At 46.0% G+C, this 15,514-nt stretch overlaps 1 protein-coding gene across 2 annotated transcripts in view; it reads left to right on the forward strand.

Moving 5' to 3' along the window:
• Positions 1-15,514, forward strand: part of LOC120867861 (beta-galactosidase) — a 99,200-nt gene that overhangs the window by 26,670 nt on the left and 57,016 nt on the right. For both annotated transcript variants that reach the window (XM_040246312.1, XM_040246311.1), the window contains 5 exons: positions 323-473; positions 1,012-1,072; positions 2,265-2,359; positions 9,762-9,942; positions 15,102-15,160. In XM_040246312.1, the coding sequence (XP_040102246.1) occupies positions 323-473; positions 1,012-1,072; positions 2,265-2,359; positions 9,762-9,942; positions 15,102-15,160 (547 nt within the window). The remainder of the gene's footprint in view (positions 1-322; positions 474-1,011; positions 1,073-2,264; positions 2,360-9,761; positions 9,943-15,101; positions 15,161-15,514) is intronic.

Below are 15,514 nucleotides of genomic sequence, written 5' to 3' on the forward strand. Positions count from 1 at the left end.
ATATACACATATATATATACATATATATATATATATACACATATATATATACATATATATATATATATATATAGTTGTTTTTTTTTTTAAATCAAGCATTAAATAGGAATGGGCATCCTTTGTGGAGCATACACTTAAAAGTGTCCCCACAAGTTTGATTATCTGGGTAGCTGCCATGAAAACTCAAAATAAGAGTTTTTTCTCAAGAGGATGTCTGTGTGTGTCCTGTGAGTTTATAGTTATGCAGGGTGGTTCAGAAATGTGTATGAGATACCTGGAATTTTGAGCCATTTTTAGGAAGGGGCTGTGTGCGTCTTGGCAGGTACGTGGCCTGGAACTTCCATGAGCTGCAGCCTGGACAGTACAATTTCTCCGGGGACCATGATGTGGAACATTTCATTCAGCTGGCACATGAGCTGGGACTGCTGGTCATCCTGAGGCCTGGACCCTACATCTGTGCAGAGTGGGACATGGTGAGGGTGGCTAACCTGGCCTTGTCTGCCTGGTGCGTGGACAGACGGGGCTCTGGGGGAAAGGGAATGAGAGCGGTGTGGATAAGTCTCATTCCAGATAGCACGGGCCTGTAGCTAAGAAAGCCCAGGTGCCTTTTACCTTAGGTGGTGGCCCGGCAGAGAGGAGCAGGGAGGGGTGAGAAGGCATGGGTCTTCCTCCTGGTGGTCACAGACAGAAGTCAGTTTCATCTGTTAAGAGCAGTTCATGAAGTGGCCTCTGTCTGCCCCACAGGGTAGATATGAGGTTCAGTGGAGTGATCTATAGAGAAATCTTTGATTCTCAAAACATCGCATCATGCAGAGTGATCTTAATTTTTATTATGTTTACAATCTCTAATTGCCCTGAAAGTTACAAACCAGAAAGCCTAGCTCAAATACCCATCCTCCATGTCACATTTCTTCTTTACTCTCATTGCTAGTAGTAGTAATAATTTCTATCTCCCCTAAGACCTTAAAGTGGTTTCTTTTTTTAAATTTGTTTGCTGTTTCCCCATCCTAGGGAGGATTACCTGCTTGGCTATTGGAGAAAAAATCTATTGTTCTCCGTTCTTCAGATCCAGGTGAGTTGTTAAAGATGTTGTAAGAGAATTTAAGAAAGTTCAGATACTTTATATCCAAAGGGTCAGATACAATATTTCAAAGGCTGGGATACTCCTGGGTGAATGCTTCTGAAAGTTTAGTAAAAGTGTGCGTGTCCATCATTCTCCACCAGACATTGAGTGTGTAGGAAAGAAGGATTGTTTGAACAACTCGACGAGATCTTGTCGATGCCTTGGTAACTCTTTGAATTGGCACTGGGCCCCATTTGCGGTTGACTGATTGACTTTAATGCTTTCTCTCCCTCCGTTCTCAGTCTGTGACTTGATGGGGGATGACTCCCAGCTAACCAGAAGGGCAGACGTAGTTTCTGTGCTGGTGTCTCTGGATCTCTCTTCACCTACTTTTACAGAGTGATCTGTGAGTGACAGGTTTTTCCCTTATCTAGCTATAAACCCTGATCAGTCTGCAGGTCCTGATTTGCTGTATTTATTTTTTGCTGGCGTATAGTTGACTTACAATGTGGTGTTATTTTCTGCTGTACAGCACAGTGAATCAGCTATGCATATTTTTGAGATTCTTTTTCCATGTAGGTCATTGCAGGGTACTGAGTAGAGTTCTCAGCTGCATTTCTGTCTTCTGAAGACTTCATTTCTCTTGGGGATGAAGCTGGTCATAAGAGCAGCTAACAATGATTAAATCTGCGGTATAAAAGGCTAGTACATTATGCTCTGTGTGGCTTTTCTTCTTAGCGTACTACCCGCACGTTTCACACTCTTAGTATTTTATCAGTGTTTTCCCATGTACTACCTCATTTAATACTTAGAGCAGCTTTGTGAACTGCATACTTACCCCCATTTGACAGTGTAAATGTATAGTTGATTAGAACTTCATTTTTTTAAAACTCGGCTGTGACAGAGAAGGACCCGTCACTCAGTCTATTCAGCAAACGTTGGCAGGTGTCTCCCGTGCTGCAGGCTTGTGGCCCTAGCGGCAGGGGCCGATACCAGGCCCCCTGGTCCTCTGAAGGCCCCGCTGAGCAGAAAACTCCAGGCAGGACAGCTTTTATCAGACTTGTGGTGCATGTGACACCCCTGTTTCAGAAGGTAGTGGTTGAACCAGTCTGTTCCATCTCTGCTGCTAGGATAATAGGGTGCATGGTGCCTCTTTGTAGAAAAAAGGTGTGTGATGGTGTTAAACCTGGTTGTTTTCCAGATTACCTTGCGGCTGTGGACAAGTGGCTGGCGGTCCTTCTGCCCAAGATGAGGCCCCTCCTCTATAAGAATGGAGGCCCGATTATAACGGTGCAGGTAATCATGGAGCCTGGGCTGGTAGGGGGAGGTTTCCATTTATCCACACAGTATATGGGAGTGAAGCAGATGGGAGCCGCATGGGACTCTTTCTTTCTTTCTTTTTTTAATTTTTAGAACTGAAGTGTAGTTGATTTGCTATGTTGTGTAAGTTTCAGGTGTCCGGCAACATCATTCGGTTTTATATACAGATATAGATTCTTTTCCATTATAGGTTATTACAAGATGTTGAATATAGTTCCCTGGGCTCTACAGTAAGGTCCTTGCTGTTTATCCTCCTATGTCTATCTCTAAGAGGCAATGCCACAGACGGTACTTTGATTTAAATTGCGTTTTGAGGGGGCTTTACCATTTTGGAATGCCCACTTTGGTGTCTGTATCGCCTCGGTCATAGGTTCCCATGGGTGTGGGAAGAGGATGCAGTGAGCTGGGGCCGCTGTGTTTTTTTCTCCCACTTCCTGCCCTCACCTTCCTTCTTCCATGTGTTTTTCTCTTTGCAGTGACTGGTAGAAGGAGGAGTATGTCATATGGCAAGGGTGTTCCAAGAGAAAGATCAGTTCACGTGACCTGCAGTGATTTTCGATGTTTGTAAAATGACTTAAGTCAAACAAAACCATGTTTGTTGGTCATTTTGCAAGGGTTCTCTTATTGCAGAGAGTATGTTATGTAAAACTGGCTGTGTCCCGGACCAGCATGGGATGTGTGCAGCGCTCCCTAGGGGAATGTGGGCCAGCACTTGGGACCAGCAGTGTTCACTGTTTGTAGGGATGGTCATTGTGGGGAGAGAGCCTGGCCACTTCTGTGCACTTAAGATACAGGCTGTAAGGGGCTTCATGGTGGTCCAGTGGTTAGGACTCTGCACTGTTACTACTGTGGCCTGGGTTCACCCCCTGGTCAGGGAATTAAGATCCCACAAGCTGTGTGGTATAGCCCCCCTCCCCCCAAAAAACCTAACAAACAAATATGTAGGTTGCAACAAGAGGGTTGGGCTGAGCAGGGTGCCTGTTCTGACATTGTGTGCTGGAGAAAGGCCAGGCTGCTATCCCCAGAGGGATGCACTGCTGGCAGCATTCACTGCCCCCGACCTGTCCTCAGTCTGTACCAGTTAAGCTTCAGTTCAGTTCAGTTCAGTTCAGTTCAGTCACTCAGTTGTGTCCGACTCTTTGCAACCCTATGAGTTGCAGCACGCCAGGCCTCCTTGTCCATCACCAACTCCTGGAGTTCATGCAAACTCATGTCCACTGAGTGGGTGATGCCATCCAGCTGTCTCATCCTCTGTCGACCCCTTCTCCTCCTGCCCCCAATCCCTTCCAGCATCAGGATCTTTTCCAATGAGTCAACTCTTCTCATCAGGTGGCCAAAGTATTGGAGTTTCAGCTTCAGCATCAGTCCTTCCAATGAATACCCAGGACTGATTTCCTTTAGGATGGACTGGTTGGATCTCCTTGCAGTCCAACGGACTCTCAAGAATCTTCTCCAACACCACAGTTCAAAAGCATCAATTCTTCGGCGCTCAGCTTTCTTCACAGTCCAACTCTCACATCCGTACATGACCACTGGAAAAACCATAGCCTTGACTAGATAGACCTTTGTTGGCAAAGTAATGTCTCTCCTTTTCAACATGCTATCTAGGTTGGTCATGACTTTTCTTCCAAGGAGTAAGTGTCTTTTAATTTCATGGCTGCAATCACCATCTGCAGATGGGAATACCAGACCACCTGACCTGCGTCTTGAGAAACCTATATGCAGGTCAGGAAGCAACAGTTAGAACTGGACATGGAACAACAGACTGGTTCCAAATAGGAAAAGGAGTACGTCAAGGCTGTATATTGTCACCCTGTTTATTTAACTTATATGCAGAGTACATCATGAGAAACACTGGGCTGGAAGAAGCACAAGCTGGAATCAAGATTGCCAGGAGAAATCTCAATAACCTCAGATATGCAGATGACACCACCCTTATGGCACAAAGTGAAGAGGAGCTAAAAAGCCTCTTGATGAAAGTGAAAGAGGAGAGTGAAAAAGTTAGCTTAAAGCTCAACATTCAGAAAACGAAGCTCATGGCATCCGGTCCCATCACTTCCTGGCAGATAGATGGGGAGACAGTGGACACAGTGAAGCTTATCGGAGCCCGTGTTCCTATAAGATGATTTCAAGGCTGAAGCTGGATGTGTCTGCCTAGCTGGATCTTCCTCCTTCCTCTTGATCTCAGGTTTTCCTCAGTTTCCACTGTTTTTTAGTTTGTTGTTGTTGTTGTTTAGTTGCTTAGTCACGTTTGACTCTTTGTGACCCCATGGACTGTAGCCCACCAGGCTCCTCTGTCCATGGGATTCCCCAGGCAAGAACGTTGGAGTGGGTAGCCGTTTCCTCCTCCGGGGGATCTTCCCAACCCAGAGATCAAACCCACGTCTCCTGCATCTCCAGCCTTGACAGGCAGATTCTTTACCATTAAGCCACTTGGAAAGCCCTTTGCTTCTAAGTCACTTTAAAAACAAAAAATTTTTATGTATTTACTTGGTTGTACTGGGTCTTAGTTGCAGCCTGCAGGATCTTCAGTCGCAGCATGCTAACTCTTAGTTGGGGCATGTGGGCTCTAGTTCCCTGAGCAGGGATCACACCCAGGCCCCCTGCATTGGGAGCAAGGGGTCTTAGCCACTGGACCCCCAGGGAAGTACCCCCTAAATCATTTTCAATTTTCACTCACAAGTTTTCTGTATCTTTTGGTTATTGAAAGCCACTAAAATGTCATCCCTGGAGAAGGGAATGGCAGTCCACTCCAGTATTCTTGCCTGGAGAATTCCACGGACAGAGGAGCCTGGCGGGCTACAGTCCATGAGTAGCACAGAGTTGGACACGACTGAGTGACTAACACTTTCACTTTTAAAATGTCGTCAAATACGAACTCTGCACAGGAGAGCAAAGTTGACTGATTTAGAGGGGTGGACGGTGGGCGTGTTTCCTCCTGTATCCATCCCTGGCAACCTCAGGTGACATGAACTTAACTGTGGGTCCTGCCAGGGGACTCAGTTCCCTCCTCTTTCTTCTCCCCACATCTCTCTGTCTGCTCAAATCCCAGCTAATCCTTTTGCCCCTCGGTAATCAGGAATGGGGGCCTTCTACCCTATAACCTAATTTGTGGGGCACTCGTCACGAGGGATCCCCTCTGTTTATACCTGTTGTTTTGGAAGGTCAACAACTGAAAATGTCTTTTGTCACTTTACAGTAAATCCCCTATGTATGAACGAGTTTCATTCCAAGAGCATGTTCCTAAGTCTAATTTGTTCCTAAGTCCAACAAAGTTAGCCCAAGTACCCAACTAACACAATTGGCTATATGGTACTGTACTATAATAAGTTTATAATACTTTCCACACAAATAATACATTAAAAAACAAACACAAAAAAGAAAACATTTTAAATCTTACAGTACAGTACAACAACTGGGACACGGGGTTTGGCATCAAGCGAACAGGCAAGAAGAGCAACTGACTGGAGAAGGGAGGCGAGGTGGGAGATGGTAGAGCTGGAGAATCGTCAGCAACAGGGGGCAGAGTACAGGCTTTGATTTCATCCATGCCTGATGTTGACGGTAGAGGTTCTGGTTCCTTGCTGGATCAATTCTGTCTGTTATTGTTCAGTTGCTCAGTCGTGTCCGACTCTCTGTGACCCCATGGACTACAGCACTCCAGGTTCCCTGTCTTTCACCATCTCTCGGAATTTGCCCAAACTCATGTCCATTGTGTGGGTGATGCCACCCAACGATCTCCTCCTCTGTTGTCTCCTTCTCCTGCCTTCAATCTTTTCCAGTGAATCGGCTCTTTGCATCAGGTGGCCAAAGTGTTGGAGCTTTAGTTTCAGCCTCAGTGCTTCCAATGACTATTCTGGGTTGATTTCCTTTAGGATTGACTGGTTTGATCTTCTTGCTGTCCAAGGGACTCTCAAGAGTCTTCTTCAGGACCACGGTTTGAAAGCATCAGTTCTTTGGTGCTCAGCCTTCTTTATGGTCCAACTCTCACATCTGTACATGACTACTGGAAAAAACCATAACTTTGACTATACAAACCTTTGTCAGCAAAGTCATATCTCTGCCTTTCAATACTGTCTGGGTTTGTCATAGACAAACAATTCCGTCTTCCCTCTTGGAAAGTGATCCAGTGATATCTAGGTCATAGCTCTTTTTCTCTCGTCATAAATGACAGAGGTAGCCCTGGACTGCATTCTGAACAGCTCCTGCAGTCTTTGTGAACTGTTCTGCATTCGGGTCCCGTGCCTCAAAAACTAACAGACAGTGGCTCCTCAGATAAAGCAAATCCCCTTACCATTCCCCTGCATTGTGAATCTTTTCGGTCCTTCAGTTTCTTCATCTTCCTCTTGCTTCTCTTCATCCTTTCTCTGGGCACATTAGTTCACAACTTGAATGTTCGTATGTAGGGGACTTAGGAGCTTACAGGGTGAGATAATTATCCTGGAGCAAGTATCTGCGAGCTGCAGGAGGGGCCCCCTGCCTGTTGCGATAAATCGGTGCCATTGGCACACGGCCATTTAAGCATTGTCTAGGGTGCTCGGGCACCACAGTCACGTACTCCAGTAGCTGAGGCAGCGACTTACGACCCCAAAGCCCCTGGTGTTTACTCTCTGGCCCTTAACTGAAGAAGTTAGCAAACTCCTGCTCTAGAAAAATCAGTGTTCCTCGGAATCTCACTTCGACTTCTTCTGTGTGTCTTTCAGACCCTTTTCTGTATGTTTCTCCTCTCACCTGCCCTGCCTCTCCTCTCCCCTCCTTGGCAACGATAGAGAACTTGAATATACGCTTTGTTGCCAGCATTTTGAGCTCTCACAAGGTGCCAGGTGCCGTGTATCGGCTCAGGGACTCCTCGTGTGGCCCAGCGGGGAGGGCACGCTCACCTCTGACAGACAGAGATGGTTTACAGGTGGAGCCACACGGATGAGAAGAGGCAGAGCTGAAATTTGCACGAGGGCTCTTGGGCCTTTGCTGTCTGTGCCTGCGACCGCAGCGCTGAGCTGTCTTGCCAATGTGGAGCTTTTCTCTCTTTCTCTAAAAAGCAAGCCAAATTATGTGTATGCATGAATTACAATCCTGTTTACAATACCCTCCTATATTTTACTGTAATATAATGATGTTAACAGATAAACGAGGCCTGAAAAAGTAAGTGAAGATCAACGATGTCAGCTTGGGCGTGGCCAGAAAAGAACCTGGAGTGCAGAGGCTGTGAGCCCACTTTGTTGCTAGAGCTGACCTTAAAGTTAGCTCTGAACTTCTTGGCAGCCAGATGATGAAGGAAGACACAGCCATATAAGTACCTGTTTTTTTTGTTTTTTCTTTTTGGCTGTGTCATGCAGCCTGTGGGATCTTAGTTTCCCAACCAGGGATTGAATGCCCCCTGCATTAGGAGCACAGAGTCTTCAGCACGGGACCACCAGGGATGTCCCTATAAATAGCTCTTAGTTAAAAGGAGGAAAAAGAAAATGAGGGGGAATGTACCTTGCCAGTATTTATGAAGCTTTTCTTAAGATTTATTTCATTTATTTTCAAAGGGGCTGCTGATCAGGATCAGGTCATCAGGGTATCAGGATCAGTCTCCCAAGGAGCGTGTCCTGGTCTGAGTGGAAACACCTCCTTTTTCAGGACGGCTTCGTGCCCTGTGATGCCCTTGGTACTGGCTGCTGCTGCCTGTTTTTCTTCTTAAGAGCATCTAAAAGACAGAGCATTACTTTGGCTGCCCTGGGTCTCTGTTGCCATGCACAGGCTCTCTCTAGCTGTGACGCACGGGCTTCTCCTTGCAGTGGCTTCTCTTCTTGCAGAGCGCAGGCTCGAGGGCACGCAGGTTTCAGGAGTTGTGGCCCATAGGCTTAGCTGCCTCGTGGCATGTGGAATATTTCCAGAGCAGGGATTGAACCCATGTCTCCTGCCTTGGCAGGTAGATTCTTAACCAGTGGACCACCAGGGAAGTCCCAGAACATTGTTATGTTATTTTACTGGCCGTACCTGGGGGCATATAGAATCCTAGTTCTCCGACTAGGGCTTGAACCTGTGTCCTCTGCGTTGGAAGCATGGAGTCTTAATCACTGGACCACCCGGGAGATCCCCGTTTTGTTTTTGAACCCATACCATGACAGTATAGTCAGAGAGATTCTTGCTGAGAAAACCATCATGCATTAAGCCATTTGGAAGGTAGTACTTTTAGACAGTGACGGTGGTATTGGGTTCCTCTGCATCACTCCCCTCCCCTCCCCACACCCCGACTGTGTCCACAGGCTTCCTGGAGCTGCCAGCAATTCTGCAAACAGCCTGCTCTCTGAGCAGCACTCTTCACCTGTCTGGCCGCCTTGACCAGTACCTTTCTGTCTAGAGCTGCCTTGGGTAACCCCTCTGGGGAAGCTCCATTAACCTCCTCTTCCAGCTTCCCTCAGGCTGGACACCTGTTTTCTGGGGGCTCACGGTTTCTTTTTCTTTTAACTTTTTATTTTGTATTGGAGTTTAATAATTACTAGCAATGTTGTGATAGTTTCAGATGCACAGCAAAGGGACTCAGATATACATGGATCCATTCTCCCCTGCCAGCCAGGCTGCCACGTAACATTGAGGAGAGTTCCCTGTGCTGTACAGCAGGTCTTTCCTGGTTATCCATTTTAAATATAGCAGTACATACGTGCTAATCCCAAACTCCCTAACTATCCCTTCTTGGGGGCGCTCGGTTTCCTGTGCTCATGTTTAAAGACAACGTATTCTTTGTATCACAGAAGTTTGTTTTGTGTTGTATGCCAGTTGAAATTTTTATGTTTGGGCAATTTTTAAATTTTCGTAAACTTGTGAGCTGTAACACACACACATTAATGTGCAGTGAATGAAGCACTGTGGAGAGAACAGCCACAGAATGACCACCCAAGATGGGAAATGGTCTGTGACCAGGACCCTAGAAGCTTCCTGATCGTGCTCGGCTTTTTCTCACTGTCCTGACTTTCATGACCATCAGCTTCGTGCTTTTTTTAACACTTCTACCCAACCAACTATCCTCACACCCACACTTATAGTTTGGTTTTAATTGGTTTGGATTTTCTGTTTGGGAAGTTGTATTATGTGTATTTTTTTAGTGTCATGCTTCCTTCATTAAACTCTATAGCTCTAATATTTTTTAAAGTATTTATTGATTTATTCATTTGGCTGCATTGGGTCTTACTTGTGACTCACAGGCTTAGGTTTTTATGCTGAGTTGCTCTTTGGAAAATGAGTTTTGAGGATCAAGTGTAGGAGATATTTAGGGGGAGGGGACCACTAAGCGTCATCATCTCAGAGAGGCTTGGGGAGTTTCTCCAAACAACAGTTTGCCTTAGAATGGCGGAGTCTTCTGATTTCTTTCCCCTCCTCTTTTTTAAACTTGCAGGTTGAAAATGAATATGGAAGCTACTATTCCTGTGATTACGACTACTTGCGTTTCCTGCAGAAGCGTTTCCACGACCACCTGGGTGAGGACGTGCTTCTGTTCACCACGGACGGGGTGAATGAGAAGTTCCTGCAGTGCGGGGCGCTCCAGGGGCTCTACGCCACCGTGGACTTCAGCGCAGGTTGGTGTCTGCAGAAACCCAGCTCAGCGGGCGGATCTGGGCCTTTTACTCAGTCGATTGCTCTAAGCAGCTATTGTTTAAGTGGCATGGGCATATTGAATAGGATTTCCCAAATTTTCCTTTATTTGTAATGATAAAATAGAATACTTGATAAAGCACCCCTTGGTGGCACAGATGGTTTGATGTCAGCTGAGTTGGCCCTTAGGACACAGGCTGTGTTTCCAGCCCTGGCAGAGCTGGCTGCAGCCTGGAGTCCTGTTTTCTTAGGGGCTGCTGCCAGGGGTTCCCCTAGCTGGAAGAGCTCCACCTTTCAGGCTGTGTCTGGGATGTGCTGTTCTTCTCTGCACCTGCCCCCTCACCACCCCCATCCCCCCAAGTCATGGCTGGATGCTTGGGCTGGGTTGAGGCCACTGTGAACTCTGAGGTCAGCTCTGGAGTGCAGAGGACATGCCTCGCACTTCCGTCTTCTTTCTGTATAACTCATAACACTGGGAACTGTGATGGGCTGGAGGTGGTTTGGTAGATGCTGCAAAGAATCGTCTTTCCTGACGCATTCGGGCTGCATGAGCCACCGAGGTTCTGCACATGAAAGCATGGTTTGGGTGCTCGGGGTGCAACGACATTAAGAGATCTTCACGTGGGTTGAGAGCGGCTTTTATAAAAGGCATCACGGCTAAGTGCAATGTGATCCTGAAAAGGGTCCTGGACTTTTTTTTCTGTTTGTTTTGATTGTTGTTATTATGAAGGACATTATTGAGACAATTGAAATCTTTGAATAAAGCCTTTAGATAATGGTATTCTATTTAGATAATGGTATTCCATGTTAATTTCCCATTTTTTAAAAAATTATTTTATTGTATTTATTTAAAGAATGCTCTTGCTCTTTAGGGGATACATGCTGAAGGATTTAGGGGTAAAGGACCATCCTGTCTACAACTTATTCTCAAATGGCTCAGAAAAAAAAAATGTGCATATTTATATAGAAACGAAAAAACCAATGAAAGTGGTAAAATGTTAACAGTTGGGGAACCTGGGTGAAGGAGAAAATAAGTTCTTTGTATTATTCTCACAGTTTTCCTATAAATTTGGAATGATTTCAAAATAAAACGTTATCCCACTCGCCCAAAAGACCAGCTCTTCTAGTAGCATAAAGACCCCGCTGTTGTCCTGTCTGAGGGAGGAGACACACGTCCAGCATTGTCTTCTGTAGAGAAGGATGTTCAGACTGAAGTTGCAATTTTAAAGAAATTCTTCTCCACTACGAACAAAGAGATAACTGGCTCCTGAGTGTTTCTGGAAACATGGTACATTGCTCAGACCACTTGGTGATGAAGTAAGTCGTCTGCAGAGAGCTGAACAGGAAGTGGCATGCTGGTTTCCTCCTGCTTTGGCACGTTTCCTAACACAGCAATGAAAAAGCACAGTGTTTCTCTGTTGCGAGGAACAAACTGAGGATTATCACGAGTTAGTTATAAGTGTTATTTGTATGTGGGGTGACAGCATGGTTGCTACCGCTGTGGGTTCAAGGACAGACACTCAAGGCCAGTGTGCCTGGGGCAGGGGGGATGGTGGCAGCTTCATTTCCTGGAGTGTGAGAGGGGCAATGCCTGGGGTCAGATCCCAGGAGAGGCTCTTGAGAGCAGGTTTCAAGATCTGGAAGCCAAAAAAAAAAACAAAACACCAAGTAACCCAATTAAGAAATGGAGAAGAGATCTAAATAGACATCTTTCCAGAGAGGACATACAAATGGTCAAAAGCACATGAAAAGAGGTTCAACATCACTAATATTAATAATTACAGAAATGTAAGTCAAAACTACCATGAAGTATTACCTCACACCAATCAGAGTGGCCATCATCTAAAAATTTACAAGCAGTAGATGCTGAGAAGGTGTGGAGCAAAGGGAATCCTCTTACACTGTCGGTGGGAATATAAGTTGGTAACAGCCATTATGGAGAACAGTATAGAGGTTCCTTAAAAACTAAAACTACCATACGATCCAGCAATCCCACTCCTGAGGTTTTAGAGCAAAAGAAAACTAGAATTCAAGAAGATACATGTGCCCCCAACGTGAAGTGCAGCACTGTCTACAATAGCCAGGACACAGAAGCAACCTAAATGTCCATCAGCAGAGGAGTGGATAAAGAAGATGTGGTGGGACATTAGCCGTACAAGAGTGAAATAATGCCACACGCAGCAGCGTGGATGATCCCAGAGACTGTCATCCTGAGTGAAGTCAGATACAGAGAGACATATGGCACACGATGTCACTCATATGCAGAATCTAAAAAACAAGGGGGTATAATGAACTTACAAAATAGGAATAGAGTCACAGACGTAGAAAACAAACATGGTTATCGGGATAAGGCGGGAGGAGGGATAAAGTGGGAGGTTGAAACTGACATATACATACTGCTGCTAAGTCACTTCAGTCGTGTCCGACTCTGTGTGACCCCACAGACGGCAGCCCACCAGGCTTCCCCGTCCCTGGGATTCTCCAGGCAAGAACACTGGAGTGGGTTGCCATCGCCTTCTCCGGACATATACATACTACTGTGTGTTAAATAGATAACATATAAAACCTGCTGTATAGCTCAGGAACTCTACTTAGTCATCTGTAATGACCTATATGAGAAAAGAACCTAAAAAAAAAAAAAAGAGAGTAGATATATATATATGTATAACTGATTCACTTTGCTGTACACCTGAAGCTATCACAACATTGTAAATCAACTATCCTCCAATAAAAATTTAAAACAAAAGATCTAGAAACCACCTAATGCTTAGTTAATAGTGAGAAATTTACAGCCATAAAGTAAATGAAATTCCACTCTTTCTTGGTCATCACTTTCTCTCCTGAGAGCTAGCCTCACAGAGAAGCCCGAGATTTGTCCGACGACAAGGAGTTGTTTGGAGGCTGGGCTGGTGTGCTTGCACGCTGGGACACTGCAGGAACTGGTGCAGGGTGGGCCAGGGTGTCCTCGACTGTGGCTGGAGAGACACTGTCTGTGCTCATTACTTCTCTGTGGAGAAACCCTTTCTCTTTTTAGAGGAGGGGGGGATAACAGAAGACGTGGGAAGCAAGATGAGACATAGACATCCTAATGGAACACTTCAAAAGACAAAAATTGAGCACAAGTGGTCTGGAATGGCTTGAGATGTACAAATTAAAATACAGAGTGTACTCTGTGACCTAGGATAAATGTAATTAGAGCACGATTTGTCCCTTTGATTTGTTAATTTGTTGTTGTTGTTCAGTTGCTCAGTCATGTCTGACTCACTGCAACCCCATGGACTGCAGCACACCAGGCCTCCCTATCCCTCACCATCTCCCGGACCTTACTCAAGTGTGTGTCCATTGAGTCGGTGATGCCATCCAACCATCTCATCCTCTGTCATCCCCTACTCCTCCTACCTTCAGTCTTTCCCAGCATCAGGGTCTTTTCCAGTGAGTCAGTTCTTTGCATCAGTGGCCAAAGTACTGGAGCTTCAGTTTCAGCATCAGTCCTTCCAATGGATATTCAGGACTGATTTCCTTCAGAATGGACTGGTTGGATCTCCTTGCAGTCCAAGGGACTCTCAAGAGTCTTCTCCAACACCGTAGTTCGAAACCATCAATTCTTCGGCGCTCAGTTTTCTTTGTGGTCTAACTCTCACATTCATACATGACCACTGGAAAAACCATAGCTTTGACTAGACAGACCTTTGGCAGCAAAGTAATGTCTCTGCTTTTCAATGTGCTATCTAAGTTTGTCAACTTTTCTTCCAAGGACCAAGCATCTTTTAACTTCTTGGTGGCAGTCACTATGTGCAGTGATTTTGGAGCCCGAAAAATAAAGTCTGCCACTGTTTCCACTCTTTCTCCGTCTATTTCCTATGAAGTGATGGGACCAGATGCCATGAGCTTAGTTTCTGAATGTTGAGTTTTAAGCCAGCTTTTTCCACTCTCCTCTTTCACTTTCATCAAGAGGCTCTTAGTTCTTCTTCACTTTCGGCCATAAGGGTGGTGTCATCTGCATATCCGAGGTTATTGAGATTTCTCCTGGCAATCTTGATTCCAGCTTGTGCTTCTTCCAGCCCAGCGTTTCTCATGATGTACTCTGCATATAGGTTAAATAAGCAGGCTGACAATATACAGCCTTGACGTACTCCTTTCCCGATTAGGAACCAGTCTGTTGGTCCATGTCTGGTTGTAGTCTGTGGCACTGTGATGCATATGGTGCTGTGGGGCCTACTGGGAAGTGTGTTCAGAGCAGGGTCATCGTGTAGGGAGCAGCTCGGTCACCCAGATACCTGAGTGGAGAGAGCTGCACACCCGCCGTGTGTCTAGGCTCTGGGGGCACAGAGGAAGCACAAGGCCTGTGTCATGATCTCCCAGAGGAGTGCAGTCAGGAGAGGCCCAGACACTGTTCACAAAGGGAACATCATTCTGTGGCCCCCACAGTCCATCGAATGTATGGTCTGAGTCCTCACCTAAAGCTGGCTTGGAGGTGTGCAGGCCCACAGGGGTATGAGGGAGGGCAGGGAGCCTGAGGCTCAAGTCCTGCAACGGGATCTTTTTTTTTTTTTTAATTTTATTAATTTATTTTCAACTGTGCTGGGTCTTCGTTGCTGCACATGGGCTTTCTCTGGTTGCAGCGAGCGGGGGCGACTGTTCGTTGTGGTATACGGGCTTCTCTTGTTGTGGGCTCTAGGGGCATCGGCTTCAGGAGTGCCAGCACCTGGGCTCAGTAGATGTGGCATATGGACCTAGTTGCTCTGCCTTATGTGGGATCTACCCAGACCTGGGATCGAACCTGTGTTCCCTGCATTAGCAGGTAGATTCTTATCCAGTGTGCCACCAGGGAAAGTCCTCTTTTTTAAGAAATGAATTTATTATATACTTGGCTGTGCCAGGTCTTGGCTGCAGCACTCAGGATCTTTCGTCGTGGAGCACAGATTCTCTGTGGTGTGCATGGGCTTAGGTGCTCTCCTGCACGTGGAATCTTAGTTCCCCAACAAGGGATCAAACCCATGTCCCCTGCATTGGCAGGTGGAAGTCCCTGCAAGGCAGATTCTTAACCACTGGACTCACTTCCTTTGGGAAGTCTCCAAAGGAATCTTTTTTCTTGAACTTGTCACTCCCATGGCTGACCTCTCTCTTCTTTCTCATTGTTCAGGTTCCAACCTCACAGCTGCTTTCATGCTCCAGAGGAAATTTGAGCCCAGAGGACCCCTGGTAAGAGTCAGGGGTGAGGCATGGGGAGACCACTTGGTTGTACAGACTTCTTTTCTGCTGTTGGGGGAGAGTGATGAGGTGCTCTGAAGGGTGGGAGTGGATCCTTGGTTTCCCTGAGTCTGGGGTCAGAACTGGTGGGGGTGTAGAGACCGCCTTCTGGACACATGGGAAACAGCGGAAGCAGTACTGGAGGGGCAACTTAAATCCATGTGCTGCAACTAGAGAAGCCTGCTCGCTGCAATGAAGACCCAGTGCAGCCAAATCATTAAAGAAAGAAAGAAAGAAAAAGAAATACAATTGATTTTTTTTAATGCAAAAGAAGACAAAAAGCAGAGCTTAATGAGGGGAGATGTT

The sequence above is a fragment of the Oryx dammah genome, unplaced genomic scaffold (assembly GCF_014754425.2).
Source record: "Oryx dammah isolate SB20612 unplaced genomic scaffold, SCBI_Odam_1.1 HiC_scaffold_9, whole genome shotgun sequence".
NCBI classification, from domain to species: Eukaryota; Metazoa; Chordata; class Mammalia; order Artiodactyla; family Bovidae; genus Oryx; species Oryx dammah.